Genomic DNA, 20,818 nt, shown 5'->3' with positions numbered 1-20,818 from the left:
GCCCGACCCCCCTCCCCGGTTCACACTATTACCAGGCCAGCCAGAGGTGACAGGCCTTGGCCTTCCCCTCCCCCTCCCCCTCCCCCCCTCCCCCTCCCCCACCCCCACCCCCACCCCCACCCCCACCCCCACCCCCACCGCGTTATCCCTGAAGCTGCCCAGCAGCAAGCGCGGCTGGCAGCTGTACACGTGGGTTCTGGGCACGCGCACCCTCTCCCCCCGCCGCCTACCACCCCAAACGCTCGCTGCGATTGGCTCCCGGGGACTGTGACTGGGCAAGGAACGCGCCGCCGCGGGCGCGGAGAGAGGAGAAGGGGCAGGCTCAGATCCAGGACACGGCCCAGCCGATATACGTCATTTCTGCTTCCGCAAGCGGTGACGACGCACGCAGACGTAGCGCGCCGCGTTACGCACGCGAGCGTCCCCCTCCCCACTCTCACGCCTGTGGGCGCAGCGCGAGTGCGGCTGGTGAGCCGGGGGGCTAGCGGCGGCGGCGTTTCGTGTTTCGCTCAGCGAGCGAGCGGCTCTGCGCGCGCCACGAGCATGAGGCGCAGCAAGGCCGAGGTGGAGCGGTACATCGCCTCCGTGCAGGCCGCGGCCCCCTCCCCCAAAGAGGTGAGCGGCCCGCCGGTGTCCCCGGCGAGCTCCGCTAGCGGAGCCGTGCCCGCGGCGGAGGGGGGGGTCGGTCGGTCCCCGCCCGGGTGACTGCGGGGCGGGGGTGGCGGCGGCTTGTTCCCCAAGAGCGAGGGCCGGGGAGTGGGGCGAGTCCGTCGGCGGGGAGCGAGGGCCGGGGAGTGGGGCGAGTCCGTCGGCGGGGAGCGAGGGCCGGGGAGTGGGGCGAGTCCGTCGGCGGGGAGCGAGGGCCGGGGAGTGGGGCGAGTCCGTCGGCGGGGAGCGGGTGCCGGGGTCGCCGCGGGGCGCGGGCTGCCGCTGGCGCCCCCGTGGCGGTGGGGTGAAGGGACTTGGCGCCCGCGAGGGGCGGCTGGGGGAGGGCGGCTGCCCCGATCCGGCACCGGCGGGGCCCCACGGGGTGGGCCCCCGCCCGCGTCAGGGAGGCGGCGGCGGGGGGGGTCAGCGAGTCCCGGGCCCGTGTCTGACAGGAGCCCGGCGTTCAACATCGTTGGTCTGGCCTCATTTCGGTGTGGGCGGGGCCCGCCGCCCCCTCGTCGCTCTGTGGGCCGGTTGCAAGGCCGGGCCCCTGCCCTGGCTGTGGGGGCGGGGCTGTAGCCAAGGCTGGGTGGCGAGTGTAGCAGCCGGGTCCCCGGAGTCTAGCCGAGACGGGTCTGAGCCATCTTCTTGGCTGTGGGCGCATTTCCTTTAGCCCTTCGTCCGTCCCTCCGCGGTTGAGTTGAGGGAGAGCAATGGGATCGTGCAGGGAAGCTCGCCCCGCTGCTTCTGCTAAGGAAAGGATTTAAGTCGCTAATGCGATGCTGTAGATTTGATTTGTCTGAAACACTGGTATTGCTCTAAAAAAAAAAAATTTAGCTTTCAAAGTTATTAATCTGTAGCGCGGTAATTCACGGGCTCAAACTTTTTTCACAAAACGTGGATCACATTTTAATAAAAAGTGGCTGACCTAGCTCCCGGCTTGTTCATGGGCTTGTGACAACCCCATTGCAACGATCACAATTGTTTACATGGAATTAGCTGAAAATGCATTACATTCTTATCTGGTAATGCACTTTAGAAATGAAAATTATAGCTAGTTCTGCGTCACCAGTTATCTCTCTGCAGAACCCAGAAGATGCTCTCCAGATCACCTGTGGTCACACAGATATAGTTTAACATAGGCATTTAATTCTGAAAAGCCAGAGATCAATCTAATGCTTAAAACCTGACTGTTAACACTTATTCTGTAGTTTTAGTCCCATTAGTAAATGCTCAATATTGTAGTGGCAGGAAATTTAAGTGTTATGTACTGCTTTGTAGGCACATCAGTGCGTTTAATGTATAATCTTTTTAGGCAGGCTTTGTGCACACAGTATTGATACTATCTCATTGAAATATGCATGCAGAGATTTTGTTGTTTGTGGAAGTCATAGGATTCAGATGCCTTTTACAACAGAGACCATGTCAACAAATTATTCAATTTAAAAGTTACACCTAACAGATATTTGTTGTTACATCGCACTTTTTTTAATGTTTGCTCCTGTTCACTGTGCAAAAGACCCACACAAACAGGGAATGCTGACTTTACATGGGTAATGGTGTAGCTGATTGTATAGTAAGTACGCAAAGTAAACAATGGAAAATAGATACTTCTCATTCTTCCTTTATCCTGTATTGTAAAATTAAGAAGGGACTGAAATGAACTATCCCTTGAAATTGTAAAGAAGTGTGGCTCACCAGACCGTTTCAAACTTATCAAACACATTTGTCCAATAATATATTGTTTATGGAGAAGATTAAAATCTAAACATGTCTTATTATAGGGTAAAAAAATTAAAATGCATGCTTTTGTTCAAAAATAAATAATCTTTGTGCTGAAACAGTGAAATTTAATATCTGGTGAGTGATTTGAGAAAGTTGAGGGATTGGAATTGCTTAGAATATAATGGGTCGTTTTTGTTTGTCCTGGATCTTAAATGTGATTAAAGTTGTATTTTTTTTCTTTTTCTTTTTTTTTTTAAACTGTGGTTGAGAACTTAATGATACAAACAAACCAAGAAATTCTTACCATTCTTAATTCTGCCTCAATAGTTCATCCACTTTCCAGAGAAGCACTCGGTGTCCAATAATACCTTGTCCCTATATGCTTTATAGATAATTATTTGGGTTGTCTTCATTTGCTGTTAATGCAGTGGTTCTGGAGCTGTGGTTTGTGGACCACCAGTGTTCCTCGGAGCATTTGCTGGTGGCTTGCAGAGATCTGGCTGGTCATGTGATTTTTGGCTCTCTTTGTTTCCAGGTCCTAAATTGCATTAAAGAAAACTAAAAATACATTGAATCTTTCTAGTGTCGCACTCTCTAATAAGCAATTGCTGTAGCTGACACAGGGATGTTTCCCAGTTGTGAATATGGGAAGGGATACACAATACAATCCTTTCATGAACAGGTGCTATTAAAACATTTGAGAAAATGTAAAGATTCCTGAGCTGATGCCAGTATTTCAGAAATAAGTTAAGTGGACTTCCAGTAGAAATATGATAGGATCTTAGCTTGGTTTTGTTAGCATTGATGGATATGCTTTTGAAAGGAGTGGGAAAGAGAAGTACTTGGCCCTTTCCAGTTGGTGCCATGTTAGACGCTTTCCAGTAGCTGATGGCTGGACCCAATTTGCATGTAAAAATCCAAAACTTCATTATGTCTAAAATGTTTATTTGTACTTCTGTCTTCCTTGATAGAGGAGTAGAAATTACTGTTGGCTGAATTAATTGTTGAGGGAAAAACGAGCAATTATCAGTTGTTTCCATACTCTGTGGGCACTTTATCATTTGAGCGCAGAGATTTTTTGGTCTGTGCTCCAAGGAGTTTACAGTCAAACAAGTTTGCCTTGGGATTTATTTTGTCTTTAAGTCCCAAATTCCAAAGAGGGGATAAACTTTTGCACTAAATATCGTTTTAAACAGAGATTGGTATCTGTCGTGGATTTTCACTGTGACTTTGGCTCCATCAGCTGCTTCTGGCTGTATGTTCTGAAGCATTCTCCTACAGCGTCATACAGATGAAAAGGGTTGCATGTTTGCTTTGTTTCTTTTTGCCACAGTTTCAAGTGAAATTAAGTTTGTAGCAAAAAATACAAAAATCAAAACTTAGTGTTTAATTAGCAGTTCATTTATTTTGTCATTCTTTACCCACTTCTTTTTGGAATGCTTTCACTGGTGTCCATTATTTATTTCCTCCTTGGTTCTCTGCATCTTTCACCTCTTCTGGTTTTACCTTTTTTTTTCTTTGAGACTTTTCAGAGACTTCCATTTTACCTTTTAATCTTGTTCATTCACCAACAACTCTGTTTTGAAGTGATACTTGCTCTCACCTAGAAGGTCTGGAGTTGGATTTTTCATTATCCTGTCAGTGTTGGTCTTCCACTTAACCAGAATGAGTTGCTAGAGAAATAAGGTGTTCCTTCCTTCCCCTTCATGCCTGAGTTTGTAGTATCTGTATGTGTATGTCACCTCTGTTGGTCCAGGGAGAGAGGATCTCGATAGTCACAAGCTGATGCTCTGCCATTAAATAAAAAGATACAGCCTCACTGCGTTTTCTCATCTCCCCTCCTTTTTGTTACTCTTCATCTCCGTTTTCTTCTTTCTTTTCTCAAGAAGTGCCTGTTTCTCTGCTCCACAGCAGCCATGACAGGAGCTAGTCAGTTTCACTCATGTTCCTTCTCCAGCAATTCTGTACAGGAGCAACTGAGGCACAAGTTTCAGAGTAGTAGCCGTGTTAGTCTGTATTCGCAAAAAGAAAAGGAGTACTTGTGGCACCTTAGAGACTAACCAGTTTATTTGAGCATAAGCTTTCGGGAGCTACAGCTCACTTCATCGGATGCATAAAGTGGAAAATACAGTGAGGATGTTTTTATACACACAGACCATGAAAAAATGGGTGTTTATCACTACAAAAGGTTTTCTCTCCCCCCCCACCCCACTCTCCTGCTGGTAATAGCTTATCTCAAGTGATCACTCTCCTTACAATGTGCATGATAATCAAGGTGGGCCATTTCCAGCACAAATCCAGGGTTTAACAAGAATGTCTGAGGAAGGCGGGAATAAACAAGGGGAAATAGGTTACTTCCCCTTGTTTATTCCCCCCTTCCTCAGACATTCTTTTTAAACCCTGGATTTGTGCTGGAAATGGCCCACCTTGATTATCATGCACATTGTAAGGAGAGTGATCACTTGAGATAAGCTATTACCAGCAGGAGAGTGGGGTGGGGGGGAGAGAAAACCTTTTGTAGTGATAAACACCCATTTTTTCATGGTCTGTGTGTATAAAAACATCCTCACTGTATTTTCCACTTTATGCATCCGATGAAGTGAGCTGTAGCTCCCGAAAGCTTATGCTCAGATAAATTAGTTAGTCTCTAAGGTGCCACAAGTACTCCTTTTCTTGAGGCACAAGGATGATCTTTTACTGTTAGAGATACAGTGGGTGGTAGAATGGAGAGAAAGTACTTTTGGCTGCTTCTCCCTTCCCTTGCAGAACATCTGTATTAATATCAGGCCATAACTATATCTTTGTGGCACAAGCAGAAATTTTCCCTTTGGGGAGAACTATCAGGGAGTAATCAAGAGTAGTGTAGTTTGGGAGTACTATGGGATTCCTGTGTCCTATTTAAACATCAATGTTTGATGACAGACTTGTTGCAGTGTATAATTTAAGAAATTAATTATCTCCCTACTGGTGGATGGATGTGTAACAAGCTTTTCCAGCAGTAAGCGTATTATATTGTGACCAAAATTACCACATCTTGTCTCCCATTCACTGTTTTTGTTAGCTGCCTGTCAGAAGTGTTCCTATTACAACCAAGCAATGAATTTCTCTGGTTCACTGGGTAGCCTTAATTTCCCAAATGTACACCATCAGTATGGTATTAAGTCTTTCTCTACAAAGATGTTATGGGGGAGAATATTACAGACCAAAATGAAAAACTGGACTAGGGTTGATAACTGATGTGTCTGAAGTTTAATCACTTAATATAGTATATGTTAACTGGGAACTTTGTCTAAGCCATTTTGGGTCAAAAATATAGACATTAAATATTTTAAGCTTATTTATCATAACATTAATGTTTTTCCCTTCCAGAAATCAATGAAAGGATTCTTTTTTGCTAAACTCTATTATGAAGCGAAAGAGTATGAACTTGCTAAAAGGTAAAGTATATGTTGTTCTGTCCTCCAAAGAGCTTTACTGCTATAGAAATTAAATGGATACTGGTATTGTTACAAAGCAATTTCTGATGCCTAATACTGAATGATCAAAACTGTTATTTTCAGACAGTGCTAATAGCACTTATTTGATACAAATCCATTGAATCACTAATGGGGAAACCTGAAGGAAAACTGGAAATGAGGGACTGAAAAGTGTTCTTTATTCAGACAGCTGTCATTCAAACAGCATAGCAGAACTTTATATTTTAGTTTCCGTAAGTTACTGTTTCTAAGTGATTCGCTATCACAAGTCTCCCTTGTTAGACACACACATTTTCTGGCAAACAGGTAATGATGGCTCATATCAGAATAATGTTGGTTAATTTTTTTTTGAGGCCCCAGAACAGATACCTGGAACTAAACACACTGCTTGCTCTTCACCCTCAGAGTCCAGAGCACCAGTGAACTATTTACGTTGTTTAACTGTCTGTTTCAGGTTTTGTTTCAGAATTATTCATTACATACGGATATGGTAACTGCTTTCTTACAGATACATATCTACTTATCTTAATGTACAAGAGAGAGATCCCAAGGCACACAAATTTCTGGGCCAGCTCTATGAAGCTGAAGATAACATAGAAAAAGCTGTGGGTTGCTATAAGGTAAGAAGTAAAATGATGAAATCAAGTGATTCTTGAATTATGGACGAATTCCAGAAGGGTTTAGTGTCACTTATTTCTCTTTCCTAGCTTAAGTTACTAGAAAGCCTCAGTTTTATAACCCGTGGACTTCCGCACATGTTAAGTTAACTCTGGGGAAAAAATCTTCTACTAATTGGAAAACATTCTGGCATATCTGTAGAAAAGCAGGTTTGGGTCTTACATTTGTTCACCCTAACGTGCCCTGTAAAAATAGTCACGAATCATACCAGTAATTGATCTGGATCTGGACAATGGCTATTGCTGCAGGGACCGGTATAACTCTCCCCTTACCAAGTATCAGAGGGGTAGCTGTGTTAGTCTGGATCTGTAAAAGTGGCAGAGTGTCCTGTGGCACCTTATAGACTAACAGACGTATTGGAGCATAAGTTTTCATGGGTGAATACCCACTTCGTCTCCCCTTACCCTCCCTCAAATGAACAGTTAAGAAATAACGTGCCTATGGGGGAATTTTTACTTCTAATCTTGGGTGATTGACTGGCTTATGTTCTAAAGCATGAGGATTTAGTCCTTATGAACTTTATCCTATCTAACGTAACTGTATATTCATAAAAATATTTAACCCTTTAATGAATTGTAATAAGACTTTTAGCTCATTTTCTTGCAGCACTGAGTTTGTGTGACAGCTTTTTGTGATTCTTGTTATATTTTCCTCTTTCTCGCTCTCAAAATGTGTATTCTCTTCCCTGGTGCTGTGTTAAAGACCAGCAAAACCAAAGAAGGAAACTAACTTGCTAGCCGTGGGAAAACAAAATTGACTATGGTCAGTACTGTCAAATGCACAAATTAAAAACATGGAAAGAAATAGAGGAAATTCACTATTGATGCAATATCTAAGATAAGTATAAAGAAAATTCAAACCGAAGTAACTGCATATTGTATCAGTCCTAGAGCTGATCTTTAAGAAACCTGACCATTAACTTCTTCCCACACTGAAAATTGATTAATAGGGAGTTTAGGCTGGTAGAATACTTTTCAAAATAAGGCATCAAGATTGCCCTGGGATTCCCTAACAGGGATCCCTATAACTTTATGGTGTGAATTCCAATTGCTAGTAAACTGCATTACAGTACTGGGTTACAGAATCAGGACCAAAACTCATTGATCTGACTCATTCCATAAGCATATAAAGGTGTAAAACTACCAGTATGTGTTTCTTCACCTAATAACTTCCTGAAAAATAAGCTTATTAAAAACATGTCCAATACATCTTGTGAAGTGTAGTACTGTAACAGATTTTTGAAGCTGCTTTCGTTGCACACTTAAAACTGTAAAAGTACGTACTGATGAGTGTTTCTGAGTAGTTTTTTGTTCTGTTTATCTAGTTATATGCTGAAATTCTTCATAATTCATACTAACTACAAAAATAACAGCTGTTTGGTTTTTTTGTGGTGGTGATGAAATATTAGCGTTCAGTGGAGTTGAACCCAACACAAAAAGATCTTGTACTGAAGATTGCGGAATTATTGTGTGACAATGATGTTACAGATGGAAGAACAAAATACTGGGTTGAGAGAGCTTCTAAACTCTTCCCTGGAAGCCCTGCTGTTTACAGGCTGAAGGTAAACTGAAATTTTGAGGTGTGCTATAATCACAAAGTTCTAACATGCATGCAGTTATTTTAAGCTATCGCTTTGCTACTGATTCCTAGCATACTGTTTTAGCTTTTCTGACTGCTGCCACATGTTGAGCGGATGTTTTCAAAGAACTACCTCCAAGATCTTTCTCGAATGGTAACAGCTAACTTAGATCCCATCATTTTGTATGGACAGTTGGGGTTATATTTTCCAATATGTATTACTTTACATGTATCAACATTGAATTTCATCTGCCATTTTGTTGCCTAGTCACCCAGTTTAGTGAGATCCCTTCGTAACTCTTCACAGTCCGCTCTAGATTTAAGTATCTTGAGTAATTTTGTATTGTCTGCAAATTTTGCCACCTCACTTTACTGCTTTTTCCAGTTCATTTATGAATGTTAAACAGCACTGGTTGCAGTACAGACGCCTGGTGGACACCACTATTTATCTCTATTCCAGTGGTTCCCAAACTTTAACAGCCCGCAAAGCCCTTTCACTAAATTGTGAAATCTTGTGAGCCCCCTCCTAAAAACGAATATTTCCAGGGATTTAAGTTTAAATTTCCTCCGCACTCCATGGGGCTCCTGCTGCTGGACCCTGTTGACCGCCCCGGTCAACTGAGCTCCACTGAATTCGGGCTCAGGTCCCGAGCGGAGTGCTGAGGTTTGGGCGGCCGGCTCCCCTGCTCACGGGGGCAGGGCTCGGGCTGCCAGCCCCAACTGCCCTGCCCCACTCTCTCTGGGGCTCGGGCTGTCTGCCCTGCAACCGGGTCCCACCTGCTGCCTCCAATGCCCAGGGTGCTCTGGGTGCCATTAGTGAAATTTTTCTGGCGCACCCCCTGTAACATTCTGAAAACCCCAGTTTGGGAACCACTGGTCTATTCTGAAAACGGACTTTTTATTCCTACCCTTGGTTTCCTATCTTTTAACTAGTTACTGATTCATGAGTGGACCTTCTCTCATCCCATGACTGCTTACCTTGCTTAAGAGCCTTTGGTGAAGAACCTTGTCAAAGGCTTTCTGAAAGTTTAAGTACACTATATCCACTGGATCGCCTTTATCCACATGTATGTTGAACCCCTCAAAGAATTCTAATAGATTGGTGAGGCATGATTTCTCTTTATAAAAGCCGTGTTGACTCTTCCCCAACATATCATGTACATTTATGTGTCTGATAATTCTGTTCTTCACTATAGTTTCAGTTTGCCTGGTATTGAAGTTAGGCTTATTAGCCTGTAATTGTTGGGATCGCCTCTGGAGCCTTTTTTAAAAATAGGCATCATATTAGCTATCTTCCAGTCGTCTGGTACAGAAGTTGATTTAAATGATAGGTTACATACCATAGTTAGTAGTTCTGAAACTTCATATTTGAGTTCCTTCAGAACTTGATGTAGGGAGAACTTCCTGGTCCATGACAGCACTTCTAGTTCTGACAAATAGCAAAGTAGCAGACCTTTAAACTGTTACTGGTTTCTTTGTCTAGTGATATATTTTTTGATCTGGTTTTATGGCTGACTACCTAGCAAGTACCAGACTCAACCTCAGCAACTCTCTCACTTTGCTTATTTGTTTTTGTGTTTTCTGGGAACAATTGTGGACATCTCAATTTGTTAGAATCCCTAACTCTATGTTGATTATAGATCTATAAAAATATTGTTTTCACTTAAATGTCAGAAGTCCATCACAGACACTTTCTTGTGTAGCTTTTCCTATCTGAGGGATTAGTGTGCAGAAATGTAGCAGCTTTTTTGATGGCATTTGGCTAGTTGCCTACTTTCTGTACTCTTGAATAAACAGTTGGATAAATATTTGCTTTTTAAATAACTTTTTGTTGCTGCATTTTTCTTCCCAACATGAGGTCTGTATCTTCACTCCCATTCTTATGAATGGGAGTAATGAAGTTTGATCTTTTCAGGTAACTAAGCATCTGTGGTCTGACTTGTGTATGAATGCATTAGTTTTTTAATGTATGCCAGCAATAATGTAGTTCAAATCGTCTGTCTTTTTTTAAAAGTTAACTCTGCTTTAACAAAAATGAATCCTTGACTAGATACAATGATATAGAATAGGAATATAATGAAAATAATATTCTGTAAAACGAAAATCCTGACAGGGTTAGATCTGACAGGGTTCTCTGAGACTCCTTGTGCACTTACTTCAATAAAGGAGTATTTAAAAAATATTTTTAAAAAAATCTCAAATAATGCTATTAAGTCTTAGCAAATTATACAAACTCTCATTTCATATATAAATGTCTTAAAACCTGACATACTCTCAACCACTCGGTCTATGCATAATCAGGTAGCTAAGAGTAGGGAATGATAAAGGAAACTGTCCTGTCATGTGGTCAGTGATTTAAAAAAAAAAAAGTTTAAATGGAAAATGAGATGCTAAAAACGCACTGTCTTTGTTTTTAATAGGAACAGTTATTGGATTGTAAAGGTGAAGATGGATGGAATCAGCTTTTTGATCTGATACAGTCAGAACTCTATGCAAGACCAGATGATGTCTATGTAAATATCAGGCTAGTAGAGCTCTACCGTTCAAATAAAAGATTGAAGGATGCTGTGGCTCACTGTCGAGAGGCAGAAAAGAAGATTACTATGCGATCAAGCTTGCAGTGGTGTTCGTGTGTTGTACAGACACTTAAGGTTTGTTAAATTCATACTGTGGATTTGGGAAAATCTCTTGTTTTCTATATTAGGCTGGTTCTTTTGTGGAACTAGTGTCTATCCTACAAGTAGTGGGGGACTAGGGGACAGCACAGGGCCTATGGAAGAGTTCTCTTTCTTTTTTTTTTTTTTTTAAACTAAAGTCCACCAAAACAAAAGGAGGTACAACAAATTTCAGTTTACTCTCTTTGCTTTATTACATTTGATCTTAATGTATATCGCTAAGACTGTTGGGTTTGTCTCTTGAACAGAGTTGGCGTAGCACTTCAATCTTTGGTGGAGAGGCTTTGTTGCTGGAAAATATGTGGGAGAACTGGATGTTAAGATCCCTCCTTGCAAACTGGAATATTCTGTGAATGTAACAAATGTGCTCTAGGGGTGGTACTATTACCACCCCTAAGAAAGGTGACTAAATTATGTCTCTGGTAAATCTTTTCTAGGAATATTTGGAATCTGCACAGGACTCAGAGTCTGAAAAAAGTAATTGGAGAAACACCAACAGAGATCTGCTGCTGGCCTACTCCAACCTTGTGGTGATGACTCTTTCTACTAGAGATGTTCAAGAAAGCAGAGAATCACTTGCAAGGTACTGTCTTCATCACATTCCTACTGTAAAAGACTTTGAGTAATCTCTTGTGAAGAGGTGTCATTCTGTGCTATGGAGCATCAAACAGACCTTTTTTTCAGTGTACAGGTGGTTGAGGGAAATGACTGACTTTAAAAAGAACTCTGTAGTAATCGCTGAGGCTGGTACTTCTGTCCTATGCTATTCTGACTGGTGCTGTGCATCTGCCTTCAGTCTGCTGACTGCTGGGCTGGAACTGATGCATATCTCTTCACTTTAGTCTAGGCTTGAAGACCCAGAGCAATATTTTTCCCATAAACTTATATATGGTCCCTTGCTTGTCTCTTATCTAGTAAGAAAGAATACTTCATGACTGTACAGTAACCAAAGTGTGTCTTAATATTGCTCAAGCAGCATAGGTAGGGCCTACCAATTTCATGGCCGTGAAAAACGTGTCACAGATCGTGAAATAGGCCCTTCCCCGTGAAATCTGATCTCCCTGAAATCAGCCAGGACTTGTCCTTCCCTTGCACGGCTGTTATCAGAGGGAGATCAGGCCCGCCTCCACAGGCAGAGCCGAAGAGGTTGTACCCCACCCTCACTTCTGCGCTGCAGCAGCCCCAGAGTTAGATTCTGCGCTGCAGCAGCCCCAACGGCTCTTGCTGGGCTCCTGCCGCAGCTCTGGGCTGCTGTTCCCCTCCCCTGCAATCCCTCCCCAGTCCTGCTGGGGCTCGAGACTGCCACCCCCCACAGCTCCAGCCTCTGCACCTCCTGCCCAGGCCGCCCCTCCACACCCTGTGGCTCCTGCCAGGGCTGGGGCACCCATTTTTCAAATTGTCCGGGGCCACTGGGCACATGCCCCATGGGGCCACTGGGCACATGCCCCATGGGGCCACTGGGCACATGCCCCATGGGGCCACTGGGCACATGCCCCATGGGGCCACTGGGCACATGCCCCATGGGGCCACTGGGCACATGCCCCCCGGGCCTGACTAGCAGCTAGGAGCCCCCCAATTGGGGCACTCCCAGCAGCACTGCGAAGGTTGGACCTACCTCCACCTCCAGGAGCCTCCTCCAGATTCAGGAAACTCCGCAGCTGCTACCTTCAGAGCTGGGCTCTGAAGGCAGCACAGAAGTGAATATGGCAATCCTGCAACCCCCCTACAACTTGGCTTGGCTGCCACCCTCCACCAGTCCTCTCTTGGATCGGAACCCCCACAGTTACAACACCATGAAATTTCAGATGTAAACATCTGAAATCATGAAATTGACCAATTAAGACCCTGTGGCTGTGAAATTGACCAAAGTGAACCCTGAATTTGGTAGGGCCTTAAGCATAAGAGGAGATTTCATCAAAAAAGACAAGAAAAGAAGCACTTATCAGCTTGCATACAGTCTTGTCTCAGTGTCTGGTGTAAAAGTTCTTTTGAACTAAATTGCACTTACAAATATTCACACACTGAAATATTTCAATGTCTCAACTCATACAGTATCCCAGTAGCAAAATTGCAATCAGCGTTGAGATGACACTTTCCTTCCAAACTCCTGTGATCTGTTAACTAGACTTCTCGAACAAATTTTCCCTTTGGTCTGAAATATCTCATGCTTTTGGCTCAGGCATCTGAAAAATTTAACTCCAACCCCGCAGATTTTTATCTGTAATTATTCAGTAAATGGGTAAGGACACTCTAGCCGGAGACTTTTTTGGGAAAAAATTAGGCTTATGTAACTTGTGAATAGTCAAGTATTCCTGCTTGGGTGAGAACTGTGTTTGCCCATACTCAGTCATCTTTTTCCTTAGCTTCTTTATTACCTGTGCAGTAGTTTAAAAAAAAAAAATTAAAGGAAGTGACTTTAAGACAAGTGTGTAGTTGATTACTTAGTGCCTGCTAGGACACACAAACTGTAAGATTGGAAAATATTGCTTGACAAGGGGTAGGCCATATCATTTGGACTGCTTTATCTCCTCTAACTTTCTGAAGCAAAACAGGTTTGGGTTGGTTAGCAGTTGAATGGGTGGCCAGCTGAGAAATACAAAGTGTCCTGTGCTTTTTGCTGCTGTGATACTATCTGGTACTACATAGCCTCGCATCTGATAGTATTTCTTGGCAGTATTATCTGTAGACCCGTTTGGTTTGTTGGGGTTTTTTGTTTTTTTCTGCCTTCTTATCCCAAGGGGCTTGAATGAATACATCTGAAACATTTCCAAAATGGGCTATGATCTTGTTGGATCACTTAAAGAATGTTTTGCCCTAATTAGCATTTGGGAAACCTCCCAGGAATGGAGTTTGTGCAACATGTGCTTCAGGTACCAGACTGTAGCTGCTACTCAAGTTCCTGCAGAACCTCCTCCTACATTTAAAAGTCTAATCAGATTTTTCCTGGCTTTGGTTAATTCGGATCATATGCTCACTTAGTTCCAATCACCTTCTGCATGTCCCTTTTACCACCACTTACTGTTTGTTTCATTCTTAATTTTGCCCCAAATGATTCTCTCTTCTCTCCCCATCTCAACACCAGCTTACGAGGTGCAGTCATGTCTCAAAGAATTCCTTTTTATTTTTGAGGCGATGCCAGTGGGAGAACTGACTCAAGGGATGGGGGTGTCCTTGCTAAAAGAGTGGTTTTAAGAGTTGGTGGACAAGATATCCAAGCAAAAGATTCACTCATGGGAGTAGTAGTTAAAAAAACAATTTCAGAGCTTTGAAAACTTGAGATTCTGGTGCATCAAGCCATTTGATTCACTATCATGCAAACCTACTAGTTAAATAATCTTACTGACAAAACAATAAGTCTGAAACCACTAGTATACAAATTGTCTAGTTTTAATTACTTTTTGTTTGTACTATAGTTTTGATCATGCTCTTCAGTCTGTGAAACCATATGTGAATGGGAATGATGAGCTGTCTGTTACATTCCTGGAAATGAGAGGTCACTTTTACTTGTATGCTGGAACTCTCTTGTTGAAAATGGCCCAGCACAGTGAGAAGCAATGGAGAGCTGTATCTGAACTGGCAGCTTTGTGTTACCTTATAGCTTTTCAAGTAAGCTGTTTTCAGTTTTTGTATTATGCATTAGTTGATATAGAACTCATTTTTATTTTATTTTGAACTGTAGTTCTTCTCAGATGAGCAGCACTTCTAAGTACATGTTTTACAGCTGTTAAAGAATATTTTACCACCTTTCAGTTTGTTGTAGAAAATCTGGGGTAGGTGAGTGCATGCGTTATCTCTTGCTCTCATCAGAAGTAATCAGGCTCTAACTGGTTAGCATTTTTATCAGCTCAGATGTATCGCCTTTTGCTCTGAGACCACACAACTACACCATGTACCTGCCAGTGTAAAATTGGCCCCAGCATTGAGGAGGCACAGATCCTTTTATGTGCGCCCCACACCCAGCGTGTTGTGGACACAGCAGAGAATTTGGGCCTCAATCCTTCACTTTATTAAATCAAAATATCTCCTTCCACCTTGGCACCTGTAATCTGGGAATAGTCTGTATTCATGCCAGCTTAATTTTGCTATTAATTTACACTTCCCAGAGATGTCTAGCAAAAATACATACATAAATGCTAATTAAGAAGAAGCACATAAATGCTAATTTTGGGGGGGCCGGAAGGAGGTGTCTGGTAACTGAAAAATAGTAGCTTGCCATGATATTAAACTTCCTTCATGTTCAATAAACATAAATTTTGGATTTTCTATTTTACTAACAAAAAGCTAGAGGGGAGTTTAACTTTTGAAGCAGTAACTTCTTGGTTCCTGACTCTCATGTAATTCCCACCAGGTCCCTAGACCAAAGACAAAACTAATAAAGGCAGATCAAGCTGGACAAGATATGCTGGAAATGTTAGCCTGTGATCGACAGAGCCAGTCTGGTAACAAGAATATTAATTGCAACTGTTTAAAACAAAACTAATATGTTCTTTTCCAAATGGTATATACAAGAGATGGATTTTTTAGTGATTTGAAATTTATACATAAACATCTTGCTGTTTAAATTCATGAAAAATATTCAAAGCTTCAAGTAGATTTGTATAAAAAGTGAGTCTGATCATGACACACTTAAGTTCCCATATCTTCCTCTTAACTTAGCAGTGCACTGCACTCATTTTTGAACTGTTTCAACATTCTTAAAATACAAAAACTTTCACATTTTTGAATAGATATAAAACTTTTGAAGTCGCTACCTCAGTCTCCTTAAAATCATTTCTGCCATAGCCCCTACAGACACTAACGGTTATGCCCTGCTCCTGTTGTTATTACCATGTCTTTCTTCCCCATCACACCATCCATTGTTTCTGAGCCACCTTTTTCTTTGTCATTAACCTAAGTTGTAAATTCTAGGCTAGGGACTGTGCTGTGGGAATGCATTGTGGTTAAAGGACTTCAGGATGAGGTGCTTTTCAGAAATTTCCTTGCTCTGCAAGGGACCATTCTACTTAAGCCATAGCTATTCATAATGAAGGTAATTCCAGGGTCCCCGGAATACCAAGAATTCTGGCTTTCCTATTTGTTATACTAGTACTACAAAGACTTCCATATCTTTGTGTTTAGATGATTGAATTTAAGAATTCTTTGGTCTGATTGCCTCACAAAGGGTGGCATGAAAAAGACTTGAAAACATGTGGGGTAAAATCCTGGCCCAGTTGATGTCTGGAGTTTTTCCATGGACTTCATTGGGGCCTGGATTTCACCCATAATCTTTGATCTTTGACATGTTGGATTAATGACCTGATGAGACATGCTTGCTCCTAAACAATCTTAATTCACTGCACTACTCGTATTTAAAATAATTCTGCGTGAATATGTTTTGCTTTACAGGTCACATGCTGCTAAACTTAAGCCATGGCAAGCAAGACTTCTATAAAGAGATTGTGGAGTCTTTTGCAAACGAAAGTGGGCAATCTACTTTATGTGACGCACTCTTTGAGAATGGAGCTCCTAGAGAGAGAACTTTCATTAGCACTGATAATATCAGAAGTGTCTGTATACAGGGACCAGACCATGTGGATCTAGCCAGATATGATATTGGTAAGAAGCATCACTTAAGAACACTTTACACTTACTTTCTATATCTTAGTATTATGTTTCTTCTGATTTGAAGAAAAATCCTGCAAATAATACAGACTGCAACCAAGGATAAATGGCCTTTATACAAATAGCAACCTTGTCAATCTACAACATGGTTATGACATAGACTTTATCAAATATGAAAACAGATGCCTCAGGCAAGTAACCCATTTCTCTCAGAAATGCCTGAGGGGAAATATATTAGCCTTGGAATATCTGTAGAAGATCATTAAACCTGGCTGTGAGACAAAAAACAGAGGAAGTTCGTTCAAGAGCCATAACTCTTTGAAGAGGATAATCTATTAGCAACCCCTTTGTTAAAATAAAGGACTGCTAACTCAGGAGCTTCTGATGATGGCAATGTATGCAGTATTGCAGAGATGACACCTAGATCTAGAGGAAAGGTATTCCTTAGGCCAGTGAGTTTGCAGTTCTAAATACAGTTCTCTAGCATCCCTACTTTCATCTTAACAGTGCGTTGTGCAGACTTACTGGCCTGTCCTGGCTGGATGGTCAGTTTGAAATGGTAGTTACTTTGGAGAGTTGGTCAAGCAGCTGTATTCTGGGAGAATAAGTACTTACACAAATCTTGTTTCAAAAAGGGAATTGAAGAAATAAAAAGCTGACCTAAATGGATATCTTTTTAATTGTTTGCTTCTAAATTAAAAACGTACAGTTAAGATAGCACTATTAGCTACGAACTAACACTTCTGCTTGTGGAGTCTGTCCAGCTTCAGAAAACTTGGTGTTTTAGGTAAATCCTTTATACCTGTCTGTGTTCAAGCACTACCTTAATTTTTTTTAAATTCAGACCCTTGATTAAACTGCTTTGGCAGCTTCCAACTAGCTCACATTTTGTCTCATTATGAAATGTGTAATGTTCAAGAAAGCTTGCAGCTGTTGGTCTTAAATTATAAACTTATTTGCCCCAGTATAAACATACATTATTCACCTGATAGCTAAAATAAACAAACTTGCTCTTTTTACATACATTTTATACAGTGAAAAAAGTGGAGATTGGGAATGAGGGGTGGTTAAAATGAAATAAATGTTGGGATACTGCCAAGTGACTATTGTTAAGGCTGATGCAGCATGTACACTTATGATGCCTGAGGTGATGTCTGAAATGCTATCTAATTCTATAATATCAGAACTTTTACAGCAAAATCATGGAGGTAATAAGACTTCATTTGCAGTGAAGTTTAGTTTTCATGCTCTGTCACCTGCTCATGGTCCCCCTCTGCCAAACTTACCTACCTCAAAGCATAGGTAATTATTTGAGTGCTTAGAAATGCAAACATAGACAAAAACGTTTAAGATGCTGATTAGTGAGCCAAGGTGGGTAAGATAATATATTTTATTGGACCAACTTCTGTTGGTGAGAGACGAGCTTTCGAGCTTACTTAGAGCTCTGCTTCAGGTCTGAGAAATGTACTCTGAGTGAATGTCTATGCTGCCATTAAAAACCCATGACATGACTTGGGCTTGTGGGGCTCAGGCAATGGTGCTGTTTCACTTCAGTGCAGACTTTCAGGTTTAGGCTGGAGCCCAAGCTCTGGGATCCTTCCACCTTGCAGCATCCTAGAGCCCAGGCTCCAGCCCATGCCTGGGAATCTACACTGCAGTGAAACAGCTTTGCAGCCTGAGCCCCGCAAGCCCAAGTGAGGTGGCACAGGCCAGCCGCTTGTGTTTAATTGCAGTGTAGACTTACCCACAATGTCACACTAAATACAAGGTGGAACATATTGTTTAACATAAGTAGTTAACCCCTTTCAAGGTGAAATGGCGTGTTAACACCCCTCCAGTCACAGGGTGTGGGGGAGCAGCCTGGGGGGGTTGTTAGTGGGTTATAGATTTCTGTAATAAAGCGAGCGTGTCTGTTCAGTCTGTTGTTTTTAGTGTCTACAAAGTTATGAATTTACACTCCCAGTCTCGTCTTTTGAAAGTGTTGTGCATGTTTCCTTTGCAGATGGGGATTGATGGGTCAGATATAGAATGATTGCTTTATGAAAAGCATTCACCCATCCTGTAACCCACGAACAACGTGCAGCAGCGTCCCCCTCCTTTCTTTCTCCCCTGTGACTGGAGGGATATTAACTGGCCACTTTACCTTAATGGTCCCTGGAAATATGTTAACTACTTATGCTAAGCAATCTGTTCCACCTTGTATTTAGCTGTAATGCTCTGAGTACATTTCCCAGATCTGAAGAAGAACTCCATGTGAGCTCGAAAGCTTGTGTGTCTCACTAACAGAAGTTGGTCCAATAAAATATTACTTCATTTACCTTGTCTCTCTAACTTGGGACCGACATGGCTACAACAATACTGCATACATAAGATGGTGATGGCATCTTTATATTTAAAATAAAATTATCCTCCAGGGATAACACATGAGATCTCTTTGCTTCTGAGGAATGGACTTGGGGGCCTAAACAATTGATATTTTTTTAGTCATAGAAAGAGTCAAAGGCAGGAAACCAAAATGTTTGGCTGGATTATCATTTTTTAAACATTTCATGACTTAAGAATTTCATGACTTAAGAATTTTTTAAATGGAATAAGATGCAGCTTTGATCAGTTTACTGTTTGCATAGATACTGCTGATACAGATCTTAGAAGTAAACAATCATTTGTTTCTGTTTAGGCGCAATTAGAGTGCACAATGGTTGTCTCCAGCACCTTACGTGGCTTGGTTTACAGTGGAACTCCATGTCAGTCTTACCTGCAATACGCAAGTGGTTAAAACAGCTTTTTCACTTGCCCCAGGAAACATCAAGACTTGAGACCAATGCTCCTGAAACAATCTGTATATTGGACCTCGAAGTAAGGAAACGGTTTAAGCACTGAAATTTACTATGCTATGGAGATTTGCACAGTATAACATGTATTTATTTTATGAAAACAGGTATTTCTTCTTGGAGTGATATTTACTAGCCACTTACAATTACAAGAGACATTTAATACTCACTACAGTTCACATCAACCTCAATTTTTACCACTACCAGTGAGCAAACAGCTCTGTAGTGAAAGGCAGAGATCCTGGTGGGATGCTGTTTATAACCTTATTCACAAAAAAACAATGTAAGTGGGTTTTTTTGTTTTTTTGTTGTTTTTTACATTTTTACTAAATCTAAGTCACTTCCAGCATGAGAATCTTAGCACTATTAATCAGGTGATTGTAGATTCTTGTGGCATGTACTTTATTTCAACACCTTCAATCTTAGACACTCAAATTTTGATTGTAAAAATTTGAGAGTTTTGAAAGAGACTTCTATGGTATCTCTATACTTCAAGTGAAGGTGTCAGCTAGCTCAAATACAAGTCCATGCCACCACCTCTTCACTATTGTTGTTACATGTGATTAAAGCTACTACAGTATACCTACCTGTGCTACAATCACAGCTGTAGTTGCAATGGCAACATACCTTTAGAAATGGATTGGTGTATGTAAAGGGATTCACTCAGTGCAGGAGCATCTCCTTGTGGCTGGACGTGACATAGCAGCTGACTTCCTGAGGTGACCCCTGCCTATTGTCACTTCAGTGGTCTCTCTTCCTGCAACTTGTCCCTTCAACCAGGTTACATTTTAGTCCGCCCCTTCCTGTGTAAGAGTCCAGTTACCTTATAGCAGATCTTCCATCTGTTGCTGGGCTCTCTTGTTCTTACACCACTTACCTCAGGAGGTTTCACTTCACCTTCCTCGGTGGCTGGTAGGGGAACCCAGGCCCATCCTCTACTCTGGATTCCAGCCTACAGACCCTGTAGCTGGCAGCCAAGGTCTACTCCCTCAGACTCCTTCCTGCCTCCCTGGACTGCTTCCTACATCTTCTGTTCCCCAGACAGTGCTTGCAGACTCTTTCCCTGCAGCCCTTTTCTGCTGCAAACTTACTGGCTTTATAATTACCACCCAGTCCTCTCCTGTAGGGCTTCATTATCAATTATACCTGGCTTTCTCTCAGGTGCTGCCAGTATGTTAATTGGCCTCACAGGCCTACCTAAATCCTTCAGGGACTGTGTGGGGTGCACACAGTGATGAGTGTAGTTCTGCAGAGATATGGCAAATGGGAGGCAAAAAAGGGACTAAAACCAATAATCTGCATGATGCTAATAATTTCTCTGCATTATTATAATGGATTGACAAGCAAAAATTTCCTATAAAACAGAGCAGGCTAATTAGGCAATGTGTCTTCGTTACTTTTCAGACCAGGAACAGCAGCAAAATTAAGGCTTCTAGTCCAGCATGAAATAAACACTCTGAGAGCACTGGGGAAACATGGACTTCAACCTGCCCTAATTGTTCACTGGGCAAAATGTCTTCATAAAACAGTAAGTTTGGCAAAAAATATTTTTACGTTTATTATAACTTAAGTAATTAACTCTATAACTTAATCTTTCTATAACTTA

At 41.9% G+C, this 20,818-nt stretch overlaps 1 protein-coding gene across 2 annotated transcripts in view; it reads left to right on the top strand.

Annotated features, from left to right (window-relative positions):
- The first annotated feature begins 262 nt into the window (after nucleotides 1-262).
- LOC102945770 (ranBP2-like and GRIP domain-containing protein 3) overlaps nucleotides 263-20,818 on the top strand; it is a 65,676-nt gene continuing 45,120 nt past the window's right edge. The window contains exons 1-12 of one of the 2 annotated variants that reach the window (XM_037897561.2): nucleotides 263-615; nucleotides 5,743-5,810; nucleotides 6,358-6,469; nucleotides 7,936-8,088; nucleotides 10,526-10,756; nucleotides 11,218-11,363; nucleotides 14,194-14,386; nucleotides 15,129-15,219; nucleotides 16,166-16,375; nucleotides 19,059-19,237; nucleotides 19,320-19,495; nucleotides 20,617-20,740. In XM_037897561.2, coding sequence (XP_037753489.1) covers nucleotides 544-615; nucleotides 5,743-5,810; nucleotides 6,358-6,469; nucleotides 7,936-8,088; nucleotides 10,526-10,756; nucleotides 11,218-11,363; nucleotides 14,194-14,386; nucleotides 15,129-15,219; nucleotides 16,166-16,375; nucleotides 19,059-19,237; nucleotides 19,320-19,495; nucleotides 20,617-20,740 — 1,755 coding nt within the window. In that variant the 5' untranslated portion in view covers nucleotides 263-543. The remainder of the gene's footprint in view (nucleotides 616-5,742; nucleotides 5,811-6,357; nucleotides 6,470-7,935; nucleotides 8,089-10,525; nucleotides 10,757-11,217; nucleotides 11,364-14,193; nucleotides 14,387-15,128; nucleotides 15,220-16,165; nucleotides 16,376-19,058; nucleotides 19,238-19,319; nucleotides 19,496-20,616; nucleotides 20,741-20,818) is intronic. The other variant, XM_037897568.2, reaches the window with a different exon arrangement.

Source organism: Chelonia mydas, chromosome 1 (assembly GCF_015237465.2).
Source record: "Chelonia mydas isolate rCheMyd1 chromosome 1, rCheMyd1.pri.v2, whole genome shotgun sequence".
Lineage (NCBI taxonomy): Eukaryota > Metazoa > Chordata > Testudines > Cheloniidae > Chelonia > Chelonia mydas.
Note: the sequence above shows the minus strand (reverse complement) of the source record. Positions and strands in the feature narration are given on the sequence as shown.